The sequence below is a fragment of the Pantherophis guttatus genome, chromosome 1 (assembly GCF_059756535.1).
Source record: "Pantherophis guttatus breed Tessera chromosome 1, ASM5975653v1, whole genome shotgun sequence".
Lineage (NCBI taxonomy): Eukaryota > Metazoa > Chordata > Lepidosauria > Squamata > Colubridae > Pantherophis > Pantherophis guttatus.
Genome location: NC_142063.1, coordinates 304816797 through 304841779, shown reverse-complemented (window position 1 = coordinate 304841779; position 24983 = coordinate 304816797). Strand labels below are relative to the sequence as shown.

General features: G+C 38.1%; 1 protein-coding gene across 1 annotated transcript in view; it reads left to right on the top strand.

Annotated features, from left to right (window-relative positions):
- Positions 1–11960: 11960 nt before the first annotated feature.
- The window catches only part of SRBD1 (S1 RNA binding domain 1), a 151243-nt gene continuing 138220 nt past the window's right edge, over positions 11961–24983 (top strand). The window contains exons 1-7 of the mRNA XM_034427656.3: positions 11961–12448; positions 14071–14150; positions 15234–15411; positions 16769–17095; positions 18540–18706; positions 19890–20007; positions 23147–23285. Of these exons, the coding sequence (XP_034283547.2) occupies positions 14071–14150; positions 15234–15411; positions 16769–17095; positions 18540–18706; positions 19890–20007; positions 23147–23285 (1009 nt within the window). The 5' untranslated portion in view covers positions 11961–12448. The remainder of the gene's footprint in view (positions 12449–14070; positions 14151–15233; positions 15412–16768; positions 17096–18539; positions 18707–19889; positions 20008–23146; positions 23286–24983) is intronic.

The window sequence follows — 24983 nt, the reverse complement described above, 5'->3', positions numbered from 1 at the left end:
CCATAATACAGAGCTACTTTCACCTGAAAGGTTGATATTCAACTGGTTCATTGTCCTCTTTGCCACCACAGACACCCCATCTCTGGAATGCTATCCTTCTTTAGAGTCCTTTATTTAGTGGGTTGCAGGAGTCATTCAATGACAGTGAGTCTATCCATCTTTTTCCTATCACCACAGTCTGATTTTTTTTTTTAAGATAAAAGGAGCTAAAGGAATAGTAGACACAAAGCAAGTCCATAGTATAAAAATATTTCTGGGTAGGGCTTTTCTTTTGTTTTTGCTCTTATAATCAATTTTACCACTGATAGTAAGGTTGCATGACAATGCTGCCATATGTAGATTTTAATTTATAGGCAAACTATATTTAAAGTCAATATTCCCAGTCTTAAATACTAAAAAAATATTCCCACTTTTGCTATGGAACACACCCTTTGCATGGACAAAAGGTGTAAAAATGATTATTTGCAATGCTTTCACAGCACTCAGTCCTTTGGCCCTAATACATTTTCTTCCTCTGCTCTCTCAGCCATTTCCAGTTATTGATAAATACTGGTTTAACTGATTTCATAAAGAGGAAAGATAGGCTGAGCAGATACAGAATTTAATTGACCATATAAGCAATGATAGTTAGAATGAAAAGCAACTTCTATGATAACTGAGAATCTGATTCATTCATTCATAGATATGTGTGTATATATATTGTTTTCATAGATTTTCACGGGTAGAGGTATGCAAGTTTTGGTGTATTCGGGTCTTTTCCCGTGTAAGATTGAGAGTATCTTGGTGATGTATCAACGAGGTCTCCCTCGTTATCTTCAGGCTGGTGTCTTCGGCTTCGTGCTTGTGCGAGGAAAGCGTAATCGGAGCTGCCGTTTCTCTATAAATACTGGTGGGGAGGTGTGGGGTGCTGGCTGTGAGTGGGTTGGTTGCCTGTGTTGCTACATACTGATTAGTTGATGGAGTTGATGTTTGCAGATTAGTCAGCTGTTTCATAATATCCTGTGTGGGTGAGGTCCTTGATGTGTGCCCATTAGTCTTTTGTGTTTTGACGACCTGGGTAATGGGCTGTGTGTTAACATCCTGAGTTCTAGTATTGTGATATCCTGAGTTTTTTGATGTAATATTCTGAGCAGATGGCTGTGATGCCACATCCCGGGCTTTGGTTTGGCTCTGAGTTTGAGGTCTTGCCATGTGTTCATGGCGTGTGTCAGTTTGCTTTGTGTGGAGATCGGAGGGGGGTGCAGCAGCTGGTGATGCTGCCGTGGTCTGGCTTCTGGATGGAGTAGCAGTTTTCTTAACAATTCTGCTGTATTCTGGACATCTCAAAATCAATTGCATGCAGAATGAACTTCAAAAATCAAGATGATATAATTAACACATATCACTTTAGTCAGAATTGCATTCACTCTTGTTAAATAAGGGCTTTGTTGCCATCTTGAGTGCAATACATTAATTCCAGTACAAGTGTTTATTGATTGGGCTCTCAGATATACATAACACTACTATATTCTACATTTAATAACTCACATAAACTTGCTGGCTCAATCTCCATTCCAACAAGGAATTAAACTGTTTTTGCATAATATTAAAACAGATTTCTACTGCAAAGCATTGCCGGAAGTTGATGACGCACATAGCTATTTTGGAGGTGTACACAAGCCTTCCATAATACATTTTAACAAAATATAAAAATAGCTATACCATTTACATTTACAACTTAGGTTATTTATATCCATACCCTGTATTTGCATACTTACAGAAAGATCATGGATATATTTTTGTTCAAAGATTATATTGGGATAATGTTACAGTTGCTCCTACAACTTTAGATTTGCCTACTGCTAAAACTTTACAGCAGATGCTTGATTTTCATAAATCCGTAGTTATGTATTGATGTTTGTTCACAGCAATGAAAATATGAAAATATTTTTAGATTACTTATTAAGAACACAAGTAGAGAATATAATAAAAAAAATCTAGGCAATCCTGTCAGTGGTCTCCATATGATCAACTGCTGAGCTGATATACTATGTCAGTGGCCCCTGACCTTTGGGGCACCATGGAGCAGTGATGGGTTCCTCCCAGTTCGGCCCGGTTCTCCTGAGCTGGTAGCAGTGACGATATGATGTCACCGAACCGGTTCTGGCTCCCCACCGCCCCCACCCCCTGCCCCCCCACCCCCCACGTTATTCTTACTTTTTATTTGGGCCCATCCCCAATCTATTGCTGCCTCCTGAATCCCAGGTGATAGCTAGAGGGAAAACTCTTGCCATGGGGCTTCAAAGGGCCACCCTACAGCTGATCAGTATTAAAAGAAAACAAATGACTGCCTGCAAAAATACATGAGTAGATCAGTGCCTGCAAAAATAAATGGGTAGACCAGTGCCTGCAAAAATACATGAGTAGATCAGTGCCTGCAAAAATAAATGGGTAGACCAGTGCCTGCAAAAATATATGAGTAGATTAGTGCCTGCAAAAATAAATGGGTAAATCCATACAGCTCTGCAAGCAGTTAAAAGCCTGGTAGACCAGTACCTCTGCTAAATCCTAAATAATTGTCACATGACCATCAAGCCACGCCCACAAAATAAGCCACGCCCACAGAACTGGTAGTAAAAAATTTTAGAACCCACCCCTGCCATGGAGAGAGGCTTTTCCATTGACCGGAGGGGGTGTTGTTTTGTGTGCTGCCTGCATCCTGTCAATGGGGCTTCATTTGTTTGTGCGGCCCATTTTTTTACATTCCGTGGCCCGGTGCCGAGCCACAGACCAAGGGTTGGGGACCCCTGTACTATGTCATTGCTTAATGACTAGGCTGTTGTTGGTATTTATCAATGGCTTCTTGAACACATCAACACAACTGACAGTTATTTCTTAGGACCTTTCTCCAGTTCCAATAGCCATTATGCAAACTTGACTTCACAACATGAAGCCCATGGCCTTCTTCCCCCCTGCTTTACGATTTCAATGTGTTGGCAGTGGGGTGGGGGGTGTTTCTGGGAGCAATGAACAAAGAATGCTGGGGATATACACCAAGAATATATATTCCTAACAGGTTGCTCAAAGTTATGAAGGTTATCCCAGCTCCCCAGTTAAGGTAAGAAGTATCTACTTTGGATAGCAATCATATAAGAAGATATCAGAAGCAAATGATTACTTTTGTAACAATGGCAAAAGCATCCATTTATCCGATGCAGGAAGTAATGGTAAACGACTCCTGTACTTTTACCATGAAAATCACATGGGTAGAAATTATATGATTAATAATGTAGTGTTAGATGATACATCTTTCAGATCTGATGGCACTCAGTGTTGTACTGAAGAAGGGCTAAGGATCTTTTGGAGTACTAATGATGTGTATGACATGTGTAGTTAAAGCTTTTGAATGTCTAGTTCCTGCGAGCCAGGTTTAGTGGTTAAGGCGCCAGGCTAGAAAGCAGGAGACTGTGAGTTCAAATCCTGCCTTAGCCATGAAAGCCAGCTGGGTGACTTTGGACCAGTCACTCTCCCTCAGCCCAATCCCCCTCACAGGGTTGTTGTTATGGGGAAAAAAGGGAGAAGGTGTTGATCACAGTAAAGCTCAACACAGTGAAAGATGAAACACTATAAATTAACATGTTAGGCATTAGAGAATTGAGGATTGGACACTTTCCATCAGAGGATCATACAGTTTACCACTTTTGATATGATAAAGAAAGAACACTGAATGCTTTTATATTTAGAAAGAACTAAATAGTTGGCTACCATTCAATCAATGACCAAATGTCAATTAAACTTTATAGACAACCCTTTAATACGATTATCCATGTTTATACACTAATTCATGAAGAAGAGGCTAGTGGGTTTTATGATCAAGTTCAATTTAATATTAACAGAACATGAAAACAAGGTTGGCTGATTTTGATTGAAGATTGGAATGCCAAAGTTGGAAATACTAAAGAGGAAAGTGTAGTTGCATTATATGGCTTAGGAAGCAAAAATGAAGCAGAACAAATTACTAATGTCTGCCATTCCCATTATTTCTTCATAGCTAACATTGTCTTTAAGCAACAGAACAATGCTTGTATACATGGATATAACCAGAGGGAATTTATGGAAACCAAATTGGCTAGGAGGTAGATGGGCTCAATTATAGCATCAAAGACATGGCCAGATGCTGACTGCAGGGGTGAAATGCTACCGGTTTGCTCCAGTTCGGCTGAACCAGTAGTAAAAGAAAGGTACCGATTGATCCCAACCGGTATTTCTGATTATCAGCTGTGCTGCATGATTTATATTAGCTAGAAATCCTGCTTTCTAGTAAATCTAAATAGCGCAGCACAGCTGTTCCCCAGCCCATCTACTTACCTTCAAACGGCTCCTTTTTCGCACGAAGCATGCGTTTGGTGTGCACTGCGTGTGCGTGCATCTGGCACACAATGTGCATGCGTGTGCAGCATGCGTCTGGTACACAATGTGCATGCGCATGCAGCATGCATCTGGCATGCAATGTGCATGCGCATGCAGCATGCATCTGGCTTTGTGAACAATCTGGAACTGAACACACTCAAAACCATAGAAATGGTGGTAGACTTTAGGAGAAACCCTCCCATACTACCACCTCTTACAATACTAGACAACACAGTATCAACAGTAGAGACCTTCAAATTTCTAGGTTCTATCATATCTCAAGACCTAAAATGGACACCTAACAACAAAAACAACAACAAAAAAGCACAACAAAGAATGTTCCTTCTGCACCAACTCAGAAAGCTCAAACTGCCCAAGGAGCTGCTAATACAGTTCTACCGAGCAATTATTGAGTCTGTCATCTATACTTCTATAACTGTTTGGCTGGGTTCTGCAATCAAACAAGACAGACACAGACTTCAGACGATAATTAGAACTGCAGAAAAAACAATTACTACCAATCTGCCTTCCATTGAGGACCTGTATACTGCACGAGTCAAAAAGAGGGCTGTGAAAATATTTACAGACCCCTCACATCCTGGACATAAATTATTTCATCTCCTACCCTCAAAACGACACTATAGAGCACTGCACAACAGAACAACTAGACACAAGAACAGTTTTTCCCCGAATGCCATCACTCTGCTAAACAAATAATTCCCTCAACACTGTCAAACTAGTTACAAAGTCTGCACTGCTATTAATCTTCTCATCGTTCCTATCACCCATCTCCTCCCACTTATGACTGCATGACTGTAACTTTGTTCCTTGTATCCTTATGATTTATATTGATATTGTTTCCTGATTGCTTATTTGTATCCTATGACTATCATTAAGTGTTGTACCTTATGATTCTTGACGAATGTATCTGTTCTCTTATGTACACTGAGAGCGTATGCAGCAAAGACAAATTCCTTGCGTGTCCAATCACACTTGGCCAATAAAAAATTCTATTCTATTCTATTCTATTCTATTCTATTCTATTCTATTCTATTCTATTCTATTCTATTCTATTCTATTCCATTCCATTCCATTCCATTCCATTCCATTCCATTCCATTCCATTCCACAATATCCTCAATTTCATGTGCTAGCAAAAGAACACTTAGGATTGTTAAGGCAATTAGAGCCAGCCCTATATGGAAAAGGAGAAGGCAAGATGTTCAAGCTGGCTTTTGAAAAGGCCTAGTTGTTGACTCACACCGGATAATTGAGAAAGCCAAAAGAATACTAAAAGAATACCAAAAAGAGTCATCATGTGTGTTGCAATATTTTTAGGATCAGACTCAATAATAATAATGAGAGTTAGAGGTTCAAATATATTTCTCTTTAATTATAGTAGGCATTCTATATTCACTGAATATTCACAGATAGAAGCGAGGAAAAATGGCGAAGGTGGCTCCTTATATATACAAAGGGTGGAGCCAAGAGTAGGAGTGGTGAATTATGAATACATTAAGAAACAAAGAATAAGTTAACCCCTGATACCCCATATATACATTATTTACACATTAGAGAATAAGGCATTTACATCTGACAAATCCCCCTCTAAATGCCGGTTCGCTATACAACACCAATTACATTCAGATTCAGGACAATATAAGACATACAATTTAGAAGTTAAGTATTTGTGCTGTTTAGAAGGTAAAGGCTTCGTCAATATGTCAGCTAATTGTTCAGAGGTATCACAATGCACCGCTTTGATAAATCCATCTTGGGACAATTGTCTCACATGCTTAAATTTTATATCTATATGCCTGGATCTTTGTCCAATGGCATCGGATCTAGATATTTCAATGGCCGCTTTATTGTCTTCATGCATAACAAAAGGCAAAGCAGGTTTTTTCCAAACATCTGAAATTAAATCATTAAACCATACAAGGTTATTTGCAGCTTTGGATAAACAAACATATTCCGCTTCTGTGGTTGAAGTGGCTACCAGTTCTTGTTTACCAGTGTACCAGTAAACTGGACAGTCATTTAACATAAAAATATAACCAGAAGTACTTTTTCTGCATGATGCATCTCCAGCCCAATCCGCATCTGCGTAACATGTAAGTCTTGGTTCTTTATTATCACTAGGCTCTAATACTAGACAAAAGTCTAATGTACTTTTCAGATATCTTAAAATTCTTTTGACAGCTTCCCAGTGATACATTGTTGGTTTACTAACGTGCCTTGATAATAAATTGAGTGGTAATGCAATATCTGGCCTGGTCCAATTAGATATATAAAGAAGTGAACCTATGACTGATCTATAAAATGTATTATCCTTGAATTCAGGGGAAGATTCATCATTATTTCTAAGGAAATCAGTTTGCATAGGAGTGTCACAGGGTTTGGCATTGTTTAAATTGCATTTGTTTAGAAGTTCAATAATCTTATCTTTTTGAGTAAGTTTGAAACCCCTTCTAGTTTTGTTAATTTGTACACCAAGGTATTTGTTTACTTTACCTAGAGATTTCAACGAGAAATGTTCATTTAACTTGTTTACAAAAATTTCTCTTCTCTCTCTGTGTTTTCCTATATATAAAATATCATCTACATAAATCAATACAAACTCAACGTGATCATCACTCTTTTTGACAAAGAAACAGTTATCAGCAGTGGTAGCGTTGAAATCCATGGTTTTAAGTACTTTTACCAAGCAATCGTACCATCTTTTGCCAGATTGCTTTAATCCGTATAAACTCTTGTTCAATAGCCAAATTTCATTTTTATTAGTGTATTGACTGTGAGGTGCTCTTACGTATATTTCCTTATCTAGTTTTGCGTGTAGGTACGCAGTCTGTATGTCATATTGAAATACATCAAGATTGAGTGTGGATGCTACTACTAGAGCTGTTTTAACACTCTCTGTTCTCACTGTGGGAGAGTATGTGTCAGTATAGTCCTCCGGATATTTTTGTGCATAACCTTGTGCAACCAATCTAGCTTTGTATAGGGTATTGCCTCCTTCTAGATTCTTAATTTTATAAATCCACCTGGTACCAATAATTGTTTTATCCTTGGGTGCAATCGCAGGTGTGAATACATTTAATCCTTGCAAACTCTCCATCTCTTTTTTCATAGCTAGTTCCCATTTTTCTTTTTCTTCACGAGGTAGTTTTAATACTTCCTCATATGTATTAGGTGTTATTTGTTCACCATCCATATGCATTATGTAATCTTTGTATTTATTTGGTATTTGATTTCTGTTGTTCCTAATAGCTCTTTCTGGTTTGCTATGATAGTCATGCAAATATCTTGCTTCCTTTTTTGTTAATGTGTCTGTCTTTATTTTGTGTTGACTATTTGTCCATGTTTTGGTTTTGCTTTTACTTTTGTTAATATTTTGATTTTCTATCGTCCCTTCTTCACGAGATTTGGTATTCTTGCATTTATTCGGAAATATTTCATTAAGATGTAATTTAGACCAGTTGGCCTGTTCATGGAACACAGCTGTTCTGGAAACTATAAATTTATTATTATTATCAATGAATCTGTACCCTTTGGTGCCAGTTTCATATCCCATAAATCTTAATCTTCTGGATACGTTTTCTCCCTTTCTCCTCAATTGTTTGGGTATGTGTACGTCTGCAGTGACCCCAAATATGTGCATGTGTGCTAATTTTGGTTTCCTATTATACATCACCTCATATGGTGTCTTATTCACAATACTGGACCAGGTTCTATTTTGAGTGTAATTTGAATAATGTAGGGCTTCTGACCAAAAATGTTTGCCTAAACCAGCATCCTCTAATGTGCATCTAATCATGGTTTGTAATGTGGAATTCTTTCTCTCTGCAATCCCGTTTTGGAACGCAGAAAATGGACTAGACGTGTAATGTAGCATTCCTCTATCCTTTAACCATTGGGAGAATTCCTTAGACATGAATTCACATCCCCTATCTGTCATAATTTGTTTTATTCTGATATTATGTTGTGTTTCTATGCGTTTGTAAAATTCCTTAAATTTTTGAAAGGTTTCATCCTTGTGTTTTAATGTGTAAACAAAACCATAGCGACTGTAGTCGTCTACTATTGTTAGGAAGTAACGTTTTCTATAAGTGATTGATGGAGTTAATGGACCAACTAAGTCCATGTGTACTAAGTCAAAAATTTTGTTAGTTGATCTGATGGATTTTTTTGGCCTGGGACTAGTTTTTAATTTAGTAGATTTACATACTGAGCATTCCAAATAATTTTCACAATTTTTTATTTTGACACCTTCTGCGTGTTCAGTCATTTTTTGTACTACAGGAAAACTTGCATGTCCTAACTTCCTATGTAAGATATGAGCACACTCGTCATGAATTGGTTTACCTATTTTTGGTTTCTTCTCATTGTGTGTATCTGTGTGATCATGAGATATTTTACATTCATCATTGTCACTGTTACTAATATTTTCATCATCTGCCTCAATGCAATCTTCCATATTTGAATCAATGTTATGTAACCATCTTTCTTTTGTTATCAGATAGGGTAGGCCTCCTTTAATCATCACAGTGCCTACATTTGTTTTATTCTTCTCTAAAGTTGCCTTTCCCTTTGAGAAAACTATATTGATGTCAGAATCTCTGCTTAATTTTATGACACTTAGTATGTTATGAGGTATTTCTGGTATTAACAATACCCCCTCTATTTTTCCTAGACCAGGTAAGGTCACATTCCCTCTGCCTAATACTTGAACTTTTTCTTGATTAGCTACCTTTATTACAAACTTATCTTCTGTAAATGAAGACAATATATTTTTGTTGTTAGTGGTGTGATTAGTTGCTCCAGAATCAATAAGCCAATTATTGTTCTCATTTGGTTGCGTTTTGGTGCTATCTTGTTTATTTAGTCCATTCAGTGAACCAGATTTTCTCTCTTTTGAATTTTCTCTGCCCCCTCTACTTTCTCTGTAATTTGGTGGGCTTCTATATTTATGTCTATCTCTGGAAGACTGTCTATAATTGTATTTATTCCTATATTCTGACCTATGTCTTTCCTTTGAAGTTTTGGGGCAATCTCTTCTATTGTGTTCTCTGGACCCACAATTGTGGCATTTAAAAGTTTCATTATATTTTTCTTGGAAAGCTACCTTCCTAAAAGGTTTGTGTTCTGTGTGATTGCTATAACGATTTTTTCTTGAATTGTCTTCTGCTATCAATTTGTTAGACAGACTTTCTATTGACAAATATCCTAGATTGATAGTGTCTAAGTGTGACATAAAACTATCCCATGATGAATCAAGTGAGTTGATAATAACACTTTTCATTGTTTGATCTGAAATCACTTCCCCCCTCAAATGCAGCTCAGCTCTTATTTTGTTTAAAGATATTAAATGCTCACTTATGGAAACCCCTGGTTTTACTCTGGAAGAAAAGAAGTCCTTAGACATCCTTGTGGTGGTAGCTACACTATCGCTGTGAAACAAATTAAACATGCATTGAATTATTTCTGAAACAGTTAGATTTGGTTTGATGCTATGATACATTGCAGGAGACACGCTAGATATTATTAAGAAAAATGCCTTATGGTGTAAACAATCTATTTTTAAAGTCCAAGGTCTTCTTGGGGGACTAGTGATAAAAAATAGTAAATTTTCTTTCATAAAGACAACCTGGAGCTGTTGATACCATTCTTGTAAGTTAATGCCATCAACCCTAAATTTTGGGAAGTCACTGGGTAAGTTACCCACATTATTTTGTCCATTACTTACAACCTGAGGCAGTCCGTGGTCTCGCAAGTGTAGGAAATTGCAAAACGGCATGGGAATGCTCGCAACGAGTCTGCGCGGTTCTCTGGCCAGTTCAAGTCTTTCCGGTCCGTCTACGTAGTTTCGCACATGCGCGTTGTTCATTTCTTCTTTGACGTCGTCGTGGAAGGTTCTCTCCATTGCAGCTCGCTCGCTCCGTTCCTCTTCAGACGAGTCGGTCTCTGGCTCGGTCTTAGGAGTTCTGATGGCGGTGACTGTTCTTCTCTTTCTTTTGGGTGCGTTGGCACTTGCTTCGGTCTGCGGTGTAGGGCGGAATCGACATGGCTCTCTGGGCTCGGGCGTCGTCGTTCTCGAAGTCAGGATGGGAGCGCGCAGGTCTTGAAGTATCGGCTTGTTCGCTTGCTTCTTCGTTGGCGCTTTGGAAATTTTTAATTTTGGCCCGAATGCAGCAAAAAGCGTCTTCATTGCTGACTTTACTTGGGATTTCGTTAAGTCGTTTTCATTTTCTGATTCTGGCTCTTCCGAAGAGTTTGAATCCTCCTTTTCACTTTCGTTGTCTGATAACGTTTTTTGCGCCAGAAATTTTGAACTGAGCATTTTGATTGGCTCTGCTTCGCTCACTTTGGAGGCTTGTTGAAACCAAGATGGCTGCCATTCAAAATTTCGCGCGGGATCACATTTTTTCTTTTTCATAACGACTTTCTCTGTAGTCATATCACTCACAGTTTTTTGGTCTTTGGGTTTCTCTTTAGCGATGTTTTTCTCTCTCGCTGCTCCGCTGTTCTTCAGCATTTCTTGGAGGTTCGCGATGAGGCTTTCATCATTCTTCTGGCTTTTTAAAAGCTTCAGTATCTCTGACCTGAGTTCGTTATTTTCTATTTCGATTTCCTCCTGGTCATCATTTTCATTTATTAGTTCTTCTTCTTCAGTGGTGTATTCTTCGGATTCTCTCGAAATCGCGTTTGTGGATTCGTTGATTATTTCTTGTTCAGTTTCTATTTCTTTGCTGTAGGCCCTGGTGTTGGGCCTATCTTTCTTAGACATTTTTAGTTATTTATTGAGTCAATTAACCATCCTCTGCTACCAATTTGTTGCAATATTTTTAGGATCAGACTCAATAATAATAATGAGAGTTAGAGGTTCAAATATATTTCTCTTTAATTATAGTAGGCATTCTATATTCACTGAATATTCACAGATAGAAGCGAGGAAAAATGGCGAAGGTGGCTCCTTATATATACAAAGGGTGGAGCCAAGAGTAGGAGTGGTGAATTATGAATACATTAAGAAACAAAGAATAAGTTAACCCCTGATACCCCATATATACATTATTTACACATTAGAGAATAAGGCATTTACATCTGACAATGTGCTTAATTGATGATAGAAAAGCCTTGTGGGTCATGTCAAGCTGTGGAATGTGCTTAGAAATTTGGGAATTTCAAAACGTCTCATTGCCCTCCTATATCCTAGGAATAACATGGACACAGAATGTAGAACGCTTGGAAGAACAGAATCAGGGGTCTCCAACCTTGGCAACTTTACTTGTGGACTTCAACTCCCAGAATTCCTCAGCCAACATGAGCTGTGCTGGTGTGGAATGTGCTGGCTGAGGAATGTGAAGCTGTGCTGGCTGAGGAATTCTGGGAGTTGAAGTCCACAAGTCGTAAAGTTGCCAAGGTTGGAGACCCCTGCATTAAATAAACAACGAACGGATGCTCCAGACTGGAACGCCTGGTAAACAGGAGCCCCTAGTGGCCAAACTGGAAAAACAGGCAGAAATACTTTCTTGTTGGAAGTTAGCTTTTCTCGCGAGTCTTCCAAAGAGAACGCTTATTAGCTTAGTAAACCCAGCCAGACCCAACGAGCACAGAGGACGATTCTTCCCATCAGCATCGGCGTTAGACAACCGCCTCCCCCCGCCTCCGCTGGAGCGTCTGCGGAAACTGTGGGCGCGCCGCTCCCGCCGCCTTCATTGTCACACGCTGGTTGGGGAATTCTGGGATTTGAAGTCCACACAATTTAAAGTTGCCAAGTTTGGGGGGGGGGGAAACAAAACAAAAAAGACACCCGGGGTAATCCGAAGAGGAAGCGGCTCCCCGGGACTTCATTGTCACCGAGAGCTGCCGGAGCTGCTTCGATGCGTATTTCCTGCTCCTCCCCTCGGTCAGGTCACTGCTTCCTCCGCTTTGGAAAGCCTGGATTTTGCTACAGTCGCGGCTGGCGCCGGTTTTAAATGTGAACGCAAAACTTATAAAAAGGAAGGCGAAACAAGGGGCGACATTCCGTATCCTCCCGTAGCCAAAGCTGGAAAAAGGTGAATTGGGGAGGTTGCGGCGTTCAGGGAGGTGCCGAACGTGGAAACCTAACCTCTAAGGGCTGCTAGGTTCATGAGAGTTGCTATCCATCTTGTTTTGATTTTTATTATTTTTTTAGATTTATTTTCGTTAATCCTTTGCAGTTCGGGGTTGCAGGATTTTTGCCGGTTTATGAAATATCGAGTATGAGGAGGAATTGGTCTCTCAGAGCAACCATGCAACTAGTTCGTGGTTCCGTTGCTTTAGAATTGGTTTCCAAATATTTTGGACCATGCACACTAATAAGACAGGCATAGCAATGAGATATGCGTAGTAATAAGGCACACATATTAATGCAACATGTATTTTATTTATTTATTTATTTTATTAGATTTTTATACCGCCCTTCTCCCACTGGACTCAGGGCGGTGAACAGCCAAGACTAAAAACATCGCATACAAAATTTAAATTTTTTTTAAAAAAAAGAATTAAACAAATTTTGGCCCAATAAATTTAAAATACCCCAACTAAAATCAGTCAACAATTAAAAATATCTAAAGGGGGGGGGTTTAAGCCAGCCCGGTTTGATGAAATAAAAAAGTTTTAAGGGCATGGTGAAAAGCACAGAGATCTGGGATCCTACGTATCTCCGGGGGCAGGTCGTTCCAGAGGGCAGGTGCTGCCACAGAGAAGGCCCTCCTCCTGGGGGTCGCCAGCCGACATTGTCTGGTCGACAGCACCCTGAGGAGTCCCTCTCTGTGGGAGCGTACTGGCTGGTGGGAGGCTATCGGTGGCAGAAGGCGGTTCCGTAAATACCCAGGCCCTAAGCCATGGAGTGCTTTAAAGGTGGTAACCAACACCTTGAAGCCCACCCGGAAGCCCACCTGGAGCCAATGCAGCTCGCGCAGGAGGGGTGTCACATGGGAGCGCCCCGTCACTCCAATAATCCCCCACGCGGCCGCACTCTGCACCAGTTGGAGCCTCCGGGTGCTCCTCAAGGGGAGCCCCATGTAGAGAGCATTACAGTAGTCCAGGCTCTGTAGCCTATGTATTCCATAGGCTACAGAGGTTCTTTTTCCTTACATACGCAAAAACATGCAAAGTTCCTGTCTAGATCCTGACAAAAGCCCATCTGGTTCGTGTTTTAAATTGCCCAAGGACCGGTTGCAACGTATCTGTACAGAGCTCAAATCATTTATTTACTTACAGAAACACACCCCTTTCCATGCTTGCGAGCCTTTCTCACGTTCTCCATCTAAGACTGTAGACATGGTCTCAGAGCGATTTTTCCTTGCTTACAGCTACTTCTTGTACATTGATGGTACTAGTGATTACTTAAAGATCCAGACACAGACAACAGAAAAGATAATGAAAGTTAAGGGGACATTGTTCCTATGTATATTGCTTTCAGATGTGTATAAAATCAGAGCAGATTTTTCAATTCCGTGTCAAATCTGTTGTTTATGTATATAAAATCAGAGCAGATTTTTCAATTCCATGTGTTGAACCAGTTGTTGATAGAAATATTCAAGGATGCCTATTCAAAAATATCAGATTTGCAATTGGCAACGTCCATCTGTATTTTTGCAGTCTCTTAGGAATGGGGAAAAACTCACAGATAAAACTATTTTTCTTTTCTCAGATGTCAGCATTCCCTAAACGGAAAAGAACTGCAAGGAAACTAGACATTTCAAAAGATGAACTATCTTCCTTCCTTAAATCGTGAGTTAAAATTTATGATCAATGTGTGTTCTAATTTCTATTCAATCTTTGTACCTGGATTTTTGGTACTAGGACAACATCTAGTGATATTTGTAGCATTTTGGGATTGGCTGAAGTTTACAGGCATAAGTGTGTACATACACTGGTAATACTTATTTACCTGGCTTGTTTGACTTGTTCATAAAGCCTAACAAAACTAATGAGTTTGAAAGAAGAGTGAGAGTATCAGATAAATCAACAGGATGTTGTGCATACTGCTTCACTATGTTCACTGTTTCTGGCGTTGGCTTCTCCTCTCCTATGAGTTCACGATGTGGAAACAAGAAATGGAAAAAATGGATAAACACAAATATGAAATTTATCCATGCAAATTAAAATGTGTGCTATATCCTAGATATGGAATTTAGAGATGGAATTACAAGAATTGTTCTTTTTGTGCACTTTATTTTTGTCCAGCCATATTAAATGCTGTTGCTGGTTTTGTTATGTTTTTTATTCTTTTAGTTTGTGAAATCTATGCAGAGAAAGTTAGCTATGGGTTGACTGCAAAAATGCTTGAATCGATGGACTGATTGCAAGCTCAAAATACAAAACCAGGCTATGAGTAACTGCTTAAAATTGTATAACTTTGTGTAACATTGGAGTGCTTCTCCAGCAAAATTGCTAGTGGCAGTAGCTAACTGCCTACTATTGTATCCACAGCGCATAGTGGCAATTTCCTTCTAGAACATTATGGGAACTTTGAAAAGACAGGTGTTTCAGGTGTTGGGAAAGACTGTTATAGAGATAGGCAATAAAGTAACAGATTAAGTCTGATTGGCATTCTGTCACTTTCTATAAATAAAAGATAAGTTTTCTTTCATCATGAATGTTGATATTTTTGTGTCATAAATTCATTTACTGATTGTGAATTGGACTACATAATTGTGAGCTATGCAACTCTTTTGTCTAGGACAGCATATACATTTTAGGGTCTAAATGCATGCAACTCTTTTGTTTAAATATTGAGGCCTGCATATTTTAAGGACAGCGCTCTGTATAATTCCATTTACTGTATTATAAACTTTCCCATATCTTGTGCAGATCTTCAGAATCAGAAGAGGAACAGAATGAAGACGAATGGGAGCCCAAAAAGAAAGTCTCACGTAAGGCCAAAGTGCCAAAAGCCAAAGTGCCAAGAGCTGAAAAAAAACCATTGACCAAGAAGAAAGCCACTGTAGCTAAGAAAGGTACAAAGAAGCTAGTGACAAAAGAGGAGCCGGTAAGTAATTGAAGCTAGGAAGCCATTTAGTTTTCAAAACATTTGAGAGAGAAAAAGAGAAAGCGAAGATTATATCGTGCAGATTTATCTGTGTTCATCGCTATTGCAAATTCCCTTGATTTGGTTCAGTTCTTTTGCATAGATCCAACAACCTGACTTACCTACTGAAATTTCTAAATTATCTGATGTATTGGAATAGAAAAATGGGAACTCCAGATGCATGTACACTGTGCTACATGCAAGAAAGATCTCCCCTATGTTTTTTCCCGAGTCACTTTAACCTCTGTAATTTATCCAGCATAATTGATGTGAAGTTCCTTGAAACATGCATTTATATTTGCATTTGAACCTTTGGAGCTTCTTAACATAAATCAAATAGAAACAATAATTTGCTCACATCATACTGTCATACTGTATCAAGGAATAGCAACCAAAATTCAAGTCTTGCTGGAAGGAATTCAAAAAGTCCTTGGCTTACAACAACAGTTGGGGCCAGAATTGCCATTACTAAGCTAAGGGGTGGTAAAAGTGAACGTCACTTGACCATTCTGCTTATCAGTGACTATTCCAGCAGTCCTATTTGCCATGGTTAAGCAAGGACCAGCTTCCTGTAGGCTTCGCTGTTGACTTTACTTGTAGGAAATCAGTAGGGAATGTCAGAAAACACAATAACATGACCATGGGAGTTCTGTGATGGCTAGAATTCCAAGGACTCCAGAACTCCATCATGTCCCCTTTGTTCAGCACCATCACAGCTTTGCACTATCGCTGAACAAATGGTGATAAGTGAAGAAGGTGTGTGTGTGAAGTAACAAGAGACATGGACCACCATTGGCTTCCTTTCTTTCTGAGTAAGGACCCAAAAGGAGCCTTCCCTTCCAGATCTTACTGGATAGGGAAAAACCGCTGGGAAGAGGCACTCCCAAATAATGTTGCTGGAGTTACACATGTGGTGCAAAACACTCTTAATTGCAATCTGTTACCATAGAAAGCAAATTTTATTAGGGTTAATCATTTTTTGTTCTAACTTTGTGACCGAAAACTGATTCACATTTGATCTTGAATCTTGGATTAAAGGAGAAAATAGATTGCTTTAAGAGCAGTGATTGTTGACCTGTAGGCAGTGACAGTAACAATGGACTTCCCTGAGGTACTCATGTTTTCTGCACTTACATTTTACTAAGCAGAACACTACTACACTGATATCTGTAGTAGCTTTTCCCCTACTCAATGACATTAGTTCCATTCCTCCACCATCCTAAAGGATATGGTGATACTTAGTAAATCATTGATGCTGTTTATGTTCAGACTGGCTGTTGTCAAAACTAATCTTAATGTGTTTTGGTGGTTTGAGTAGGACTTATCTTTGCCTATTGCTATACCTGGAGGAACAGAAAAAATGACAGAGGAAGATGACAATGTGAGTTGTTCAACCCAAAACCCCCCAGTGAAGAACATTGGCAGCATTAAAGGTGAACCTGGCTTGGTAAATGCAGATAAACCATCCACAAGTGCTACAGTGTCTAAAAAAAAAATTAAGGTGGAAGAGTCTGAAGAAGATTTTGCATTTGATGAACGTCCCTTAAAAAAATTTAAAACAGAATGTCCTCAGGAGGAACATGTAAAATATGTGGCAGGTGACAAACTGAATGGGGACCATAAAATGAACTGGGACATTGTAGAGGTATGTAATGCTTTGCTTTTTACAACAAAACTAACATATGTCTAAAATGCAGGAGGAAACTCTCTAGAGTGAAGTTGTACATCCATTTTATTTCTGATGTATATAATACCTCATCTGGATGTATTCCAAAAAGTATTTCATCTGCCTTTATTTTTATAAAACAAAGCACCTTGTCTTCTCTCTTTATAATGAGAATTTATCCTGAACATTAGCTATGAAACAGGAAGGTTACAGGAAGGTTAGTATTACGTTTCACAAGAAAATATAAAAAATATTATTTTGTTATTTGTAAGTAAAAGAAAAATTATGAAAGACTTTTTTTGTGGGGGGAATGTTGACTTCAACTTTTGCTGGTCAAAGATTAGAAAATATTCCAGGATTTAAAAAGTAATAAAAGAAAACATGTCAGGTCAATCTTAGTTTGATACATTATATGCTGTACTAAAATATATTCCAGTTCCAAAGAAATATTTTATCACACTTAAAACGAGAGGCATGTTTCAGTTTTCTGAGTTTTTTTGGGGAACATATACAGTGTCTTTTAATATTGGGGAAGGAAGGGTTTATCATTGTTTTATCAGATGAATGAAGGTTCCATCTATTTCTTTTTTGCCTTGCAATTTAAAAGAAAAAAAAATACTAATCGTTGTAGTGGGTGGTGAAGCTGTTTGTTCAGCATTTCACACCTTTCAAAGAGCATGGTAGGCATCTTGATGCTATGATCCCCCATTATAAACATTTTTTTTCTCAGTTGCTGAAAAACTTTATTTTTTAATGTAATTTTTAAAGGAAGATGCCATTCTAATAAATATCCTCATCAATGATTTTATTTATTTCTACAAGGCTTAAATTCCTCTCCCCCTCCCAACATTGATTAGTTACAGTAGGCCAAACTGCTGGGAAAAGAGAAAAGTAAGTGGAAGCTGAAATGTAGAAAGTGCATAGAACTGCTCCTCTAGTAAATGGATGGATGCTTGCCCCTGATCACCTGAACTACTGTATAACAGACATTTTGTGGGCACATTAGGATTTTTTCAACATTTGGATTGTGACTCTCAGTTCAAAAGTCTTACTTTTGAAACTGAATTGACAATACCTGTGAACATTTTTTCTATTAGAACCCCCGGAAATGCAATTAAGATACTATGTTAAAAGAGTCACATCTCCGATGAGTAGCAACCATGAGGGTTTTTTTCCCATTCTCCTTTTATGAAGTAACTAATGATTCAGGCCTAGTTTTCATTTGAATCATTTTGGGGATATGGTTTTAAGAATGAAAAATGAGTAAAGTTTGTAAATAAATAGAGATAGATATTCTTGTATGTTTGCCTTATTAAGTAGATTGCTGTAAGATGACAGCCGCAACCATTTCTTCTCCAAGTTTAACATTTTCAGAATCCTTTGTGAGAAAGTCATACTTGGGCCTTTTTACTGTGGGTTGCAGGTTTTATCGCAAAGGACTGGTATTGAAGCATGGGTGTGTGCCAATATAATCAAGCTTTTCAATGATGACAATACAATCCCTTTTATTGTTCGGTATCGGAAGGAACTTATCAATAATCTGGAAGCTGATGTGCTGCGTGAGGTGCAACAAATAATGGAAGAACTACAGTATGTATTAAAGCATTGGGATGGGGGTAGAAAAGGAGAGTAAGCAGTACCTTAAGCAATTACTACAGTCTTGCAAGTGTTAACAGAGGAGTTCATGGAGGAATGCTTACAGATCTCATAACTTGTCTGAATTCCAATCATGGAGAGCTTTCTTTTTAAAATTCCTGGATTGATATAAGCGATTATGATATAAGCAGCCAGCTGCAAACTTTGCAGTTATCAGTGAAAATATTGCCTCTTTATATCAGGGAAGCCAATTGAGGAAAAAAGTTATGAAAATCACTGCCCCAAGGCTGATTCTAAGTAGAAAATTGTTCTTTTTCTGGAGATTTTGTAATCACATTCTTTCTCAATAAATCTTATCAAAGAGATTCCATGAGAAACTTGGTTGGAATGAATCACTTTCTTTTTAGGCGGTTGTTAGAGAACTTGACAACACCTATGCTGTTGCCAACTAGAATGGAGCTCTGCCTTTAACAAAAAGTTTGGAAGCTTCCTAGCAATTCCGCAATTCATGGGACAGAGGTATCACCCAGTAGTATCTCTCAGCAATCCCATCTCTACCTTCAGTCACTTGCATGGCCATGGTCATTATCATGAGGGGGATAAATGCAATAGAGAAAGTTTTGTTTTTAGTTTTCTTTAAAATTCAAGAAAACTAAAATAAATTTGTTTAAAATTTGCTCATATAAATGATCCAAGATTTTGGCATAATGTGAAACTCTGAGTAATCATCATCAGAATCCAAATCGTCCATTTTCTTCTTTGTAACTACACTTGAGAAATGGACAGTTTTAAGTATGTGAGTCTGTGGCCCATCTAATCTTCCCATTGTGACTTTTAATCGCTCTCCATTTGATCTCTTAGGTAAATTTAAATAAAAGGGTACACTATCATTTAAGTGATTGACGTGAAAACTCTTTCTCAGTGAAAACTGATTACCTTAACTATGTTTCTATTAGAAGAAGCTACTTATCCATTGGTTATAATTTTGACTTGAGAAAATGCCTTTTCTATTGAGCCAATGGAACTGTTCAGTCTGAGAGTCCTATGAACAATATATATGGAAGGTTTCACAGTGAGGTGATACTGGTGCAGGGATGCACCAAAGTTAGGAATAGTATTTATATAAATGTTCTATTAAATACAAATTTTTAATTCTACTAACTATGCTTGGTTTTAGGACTTTAGCAAAAAAGGTGCATGTCTCAATACAAAAACTTGAAAAAGAAGGAAAGCTATCAGAAAGCGTTTTAACTACATTATTAAACTGTAAAACTTTGGAGGAGCTGGATCACGTGGTTAGTATAATATCTTCATGCACATTTTCATATAACTTATTGTGTGTTGGATTTTTTCCAAACCTTGCTAAACCCTTTTATGGAAATTGTGGCCATAACCTCTTAGAAGCCATTGTATACTAAGTTAGATCATTACTATATTATCTAATAACAGTTCGACACAATTTAAGGTTTTAATTTTCCCAGTCTTGTTTGGAAGTGCAAACAACTGGGATCTCTTAATGCAGCACATGTACTGAGCCACTGAAATATGGATTGATCCTGGTTCATATATGATACAAGCTATTCTCTCAGGCAAGAGAGAGTTATAAAGGCAGATTACCAAAAGCATAAAAAGGAAGGAAGAGGCAAGACTCTTCTGGAAGTGCTTTCAATGGACTAATTGTGGAAAGGAAGACTCTGTTATTCAGCAATGTCCATTGAATTGGAGCATAGGGCTTTTAGTATTAATGCCACGTACATTATTTTTACATTATTTGCATCATTATAACATTATACTAATGATGCTAGCACAGTCAAAGTTTGATCTGTTACATGCAAAGTCTGTCTCATTAAGCTTTGGTAAATATAGGTTTCACTTTAATTATTATTATTATTATTTGTAAAGATGGCTCTTTGAATTTCACTAAGGCATTTTTTAAAATCCAAAATCTATTATACCAATTGGAACTAAAATAGATCTGAAATGGAAAAGAAGTAAGGCAATTAAAAGTGTTCCATTTCTTTGCTGTTCCACATAGTGAAAATCAAATGAAGACTGCTTCAGTCTTAGGTGAAATATTTCTCTCCTTTCAATCAGTATACTATGTACAGAAACATGAAAATTCTTCGCCTTTGAAGAAGGCATTTGCTCAAAACATTCTCATTGCATAATTGCTTTTAGTTAACAGTTTGAAGCTGGCTTTTATAAGTCATTAGATTTGAGATCCACATTTTTACTCCCTGTGAACTAAGACTGCTGTCCTATTCCCCTCCCCCCAATGTGGGGAAATCTCATAAAACTCAGTGTAATATTTTCAAAAGTGTATAGAATTATGTTATAAACATGTACTCTAAAAATGAGACTTGAAATGTCTAATTTTGGAGTTATGAATCATAGGAGAAGATCAAGGAATATGAATGAATTCCTACCCAGGAAAGATTGTTAGCAGTTATTGACCTTTTTATTAATAAAGACTTCCTAAAGTCTGGCTTTCATTTTCAGGATACACTCTGTCTACCTTATTATATAATCCCAACATTAGAAATAACATTTAATGGATTTCAGTAGGACTTCACTAGGGTTTGCGTCTAGCATTGGAGTCACACACACACACACACACACACAGTAGTCAATGTTTATTGAATAAGTGACACTTGGATTCTCACTTTATGCAAAATATAAATCATGGGTTAAATATTAGGGTTGGCTGGTTTCATACAGCACACTGAGCTAAACTAAGCTAGGCTAAAACCAGCTATGTCACAATTTACCATGTGTGAACTAATCTGAGTTAAAAGAAGAATGATGACTATAACTATATTTTTAAATAAAGCAGTTTAAGGAAAAGTGGCAGATATACTGTATATGACAGGCTTGCTCACTTTTCAGGAGGGCTTTGGCTATTTTCACTGGGATGTCCAAAACAATTAAGAAGCAAAACTGTAATGATAGATTTAAGTTAAGCAAGGTAGGTTCCGATTGAATGTTAGAAAAAAATCTTGAAATGCTGTACAGTAGTCCTCAACTTACAACCACAGTTGAGCCCAAAATTTATATTGTTAAGTGAAAAATTTGTTAAGTGAATTTGTGCCATTTTATGACTTTTCTTGCCACATTTGTTAAGTGTATCACTGCAGTTGTTAAATTAGTAATATGGTTGTAAAGTGAATCTGTGTTCTTCGTTGACTTTGCTTGTCAGATGGTAGCAAAATGACTCCTGAACTCTGAAACCGTCATAAATATGAGTCAGTTGTCAAGCATCTGAATGTAAATCAATGTGGCCATTGGGATGCTGCAATGGTTGTAAGTGTGAAAAATGGTCATAAGTCACTATTTTCAGTGCCGTTGTAACTTGGAACAGTTACTAAATGAACTGTTGTAAGTCGAGGACTACCTGTATAGGGAATCAATTACCTAGGAGGCCATTGGACCAGGTAATTGACCTCTGATAACTCTGTGATTCTATATACTAGATATCATCACCTTGTTTTTATCCTGTAGACAGATAAAGCAAAATTTTTTGAAAATTTCTGACAACAAAATTACATACATACACATGCATCCACAAACACAGACACTATCTATCTATCTATCTATATGCAAGTTTTGGTGTATTCAGGTCTTTTCCCGTGTAAGATTGACAGTATCTTGGTGAGGTTTTGACGAGGTCCCACTCGTTATCTTCAGGCTGGTGCCTTTGGCTTCGTGGCTGTGTGAGCAAAGCGTGATCGGAGCTGCCGTCTCTCTATAAATACTGGTGGGGAGGTGTGACTCAGGATATCACAACACTAGAACTCAGGATGTTAACACACAGCCCATTACCCAGGTCATTAAAATACAAAAGAGTAATGGGCACACATCAAGGACCTCACCCACACAGGATGGTACGAAACAGCCGACTAATCTGCAAACATCAACCAATCAAGATGTAACAACACAGGCAACCAACGCGCTCACAGCAACAAAGCCAGCACTCCACATCTCCCCACTAGTATTTATAGAGAGACAGCAGCTCCAATCACGCTTTGCTCGTACAGGCATGAAGCCGAAGGCACCAGCCTGAAGATGACAAGTGGGACCTCGTCGAAACGTCGCCAAGATACTCTCAATCTTACACGGGAAAAGACCCGAATACACCAAAACTTACATACAGTGGTGGGGTTCAACCAGTTTGCACCACTTCGGGAGAACCGGTTGTTAACTTTCTGAGCAGTTTGGCAAACTGGTTGTTGGAAGAAATCATTAGGGCAGAGAACCGGTTGTTAAATTACTTAAATCCCACCACTCGTGTGTGTGTGTGTGTGTGTGTGTGTGTGTGTGTATCCCACTGTATGTGTGTGTGTGTGTGTATGTATGTATGTATGTATGTATGTATGTATGTATGTATGTATATATATATCCCTTATGCTTAGACTTACATAATATTACCTATTTCAGAATGCACCCTATAAAACTGGAAGCAAAGGAACTAAAGCACAAAGAGCTAAACAGTTGGGCTTGGAACAGGCAGCCAACTTGCTCATTGAGAATCCAAAGGAATTCAACTTATTCTTTTATGTCAAGCCCAATGTCGAAGGTAAGTGTGTATCTTTTAGAAGCATTAAGAGTATATAAACAGAAATATTTTACTGAGTAAGAGTGGCTGTGTGAGTATAGTTCTGCAATAGCCAGTGAACATTGTCTGAATTGGTGTAGGGTTTCCTACCTAAGCAGGGGGTTGGACTATAAAACCTCCAAGGTCCCTTCCAACTGTTTCTATTCTGTTCTGTTGTTCTGTTCTGTTCTGTTCTGTTCTGTTCTATTCTATTCTATTCTATTCTATTCTATTCTATTCCATTCCATTCCATTCCATTCCATTCCATTCCATTCCATTCCATTCCATTCCATTCCATTCCATTCCATCCCCTTTCCCTTCCCCTTCCCCTTCCCCTTCCCCTTTGTGAACAGCAAAGATCCCACCTTTTTCTGAATTATATATTGTCCTGGAGACCTGGTGATAATCAATAGAGACAGTACTGGGTAGATTAACTTGGTTTGAGATAATATTCTCTCTATGTCTTTTCTTCAGATGCTTGCTGAATATGAACAGAAACTAATTAGGTGGATGAGAGAACTCTTCCCCCCCCACCCCAATTCACTAAGGTTCCCTTTGTCATTTTAAAATACTGTATACTGTTGGCTCTACAGTATGAAAGCTACTTGTTCATGTATAACATTTCCATTCCTCACCAATAATCCTCAGGCTTACTCATGCATACAAAATTTTTAAAATATGCTTAACACTCTTGAATAAAATGACTGAGTTTTACTTTGACAAAGAAGTTAGTTCCAATAAAGCAACATGTTTTCTAGCAGGCTGGTAAAAAAAAAATCATGTGCTGTTTTCTACCATCCCTAGAGAGCTCTAGGGTGGAAAGGCTGAGGTAAATCAAGAATGCATAAATGTCTTTGATCCCAAATGAGCCTCAACAACATCAGTTTCCTCCTGATTAGTGAAAATATTTAGAAGATAATGAAGTTCGCATCCCTGTTTTAGTAAGCTGTCATGTGTAGATTAAAACTACAGGAGTTTCAACACATTGTACTATAAAATATAAAAAGATTAGTGACTGTGCTTCAAAAAGATAAAAAGAGGCAAATCTGCACTTAATAAGGAGATGACTGAAGGAGATAGATGTCAGCTCTTTGAGAAAGATCAGGTTAGGCAATAGGCAATATAAAGAGTGCTGGAACTCTATTGTAGGTCCAAAAACAAAATCTTGAAAGCTTGACAGTTTCCCTCTGCCCTGTCTTCTACCATATAAAATCAAAGTGGTTCTTAAAATCTCATTTTCACACTCGTTTATTGTCTCTTTTTTTTCCTGCTAATGGTGCTTGGATAACTTTGCTTTATCTCTGTTTTCTTCTATAGTAGGACAGGATGGTTTGGGAAGGAGTTAAGGAAAGTGTTTGGGTCTGTAATTCATTCCATAACACCATTCCAAGGTTTTCTTTGCATGCAGGAGGGGAAACTGAGTCTAACGCACAGATATACCTTGGGTTAAAGAATGCAATGACTACTAGTAAAACATTACTTTAGGGAAACAATATTGGGAAACAATAATGCTTTGTGGTAAAGTGAGAAAATGAGTGTTATGGTAGACAAGACAATCTCTACATCTGCTCTCTCTTAAGCCAGATTGTCCAAGCCTGGGGCCCTGAAGGAGTCATGGATTGTAATAATCATATTATTTACTACTTTCCCCATAGAACAGTTAGCTTGTGAATCATTTTC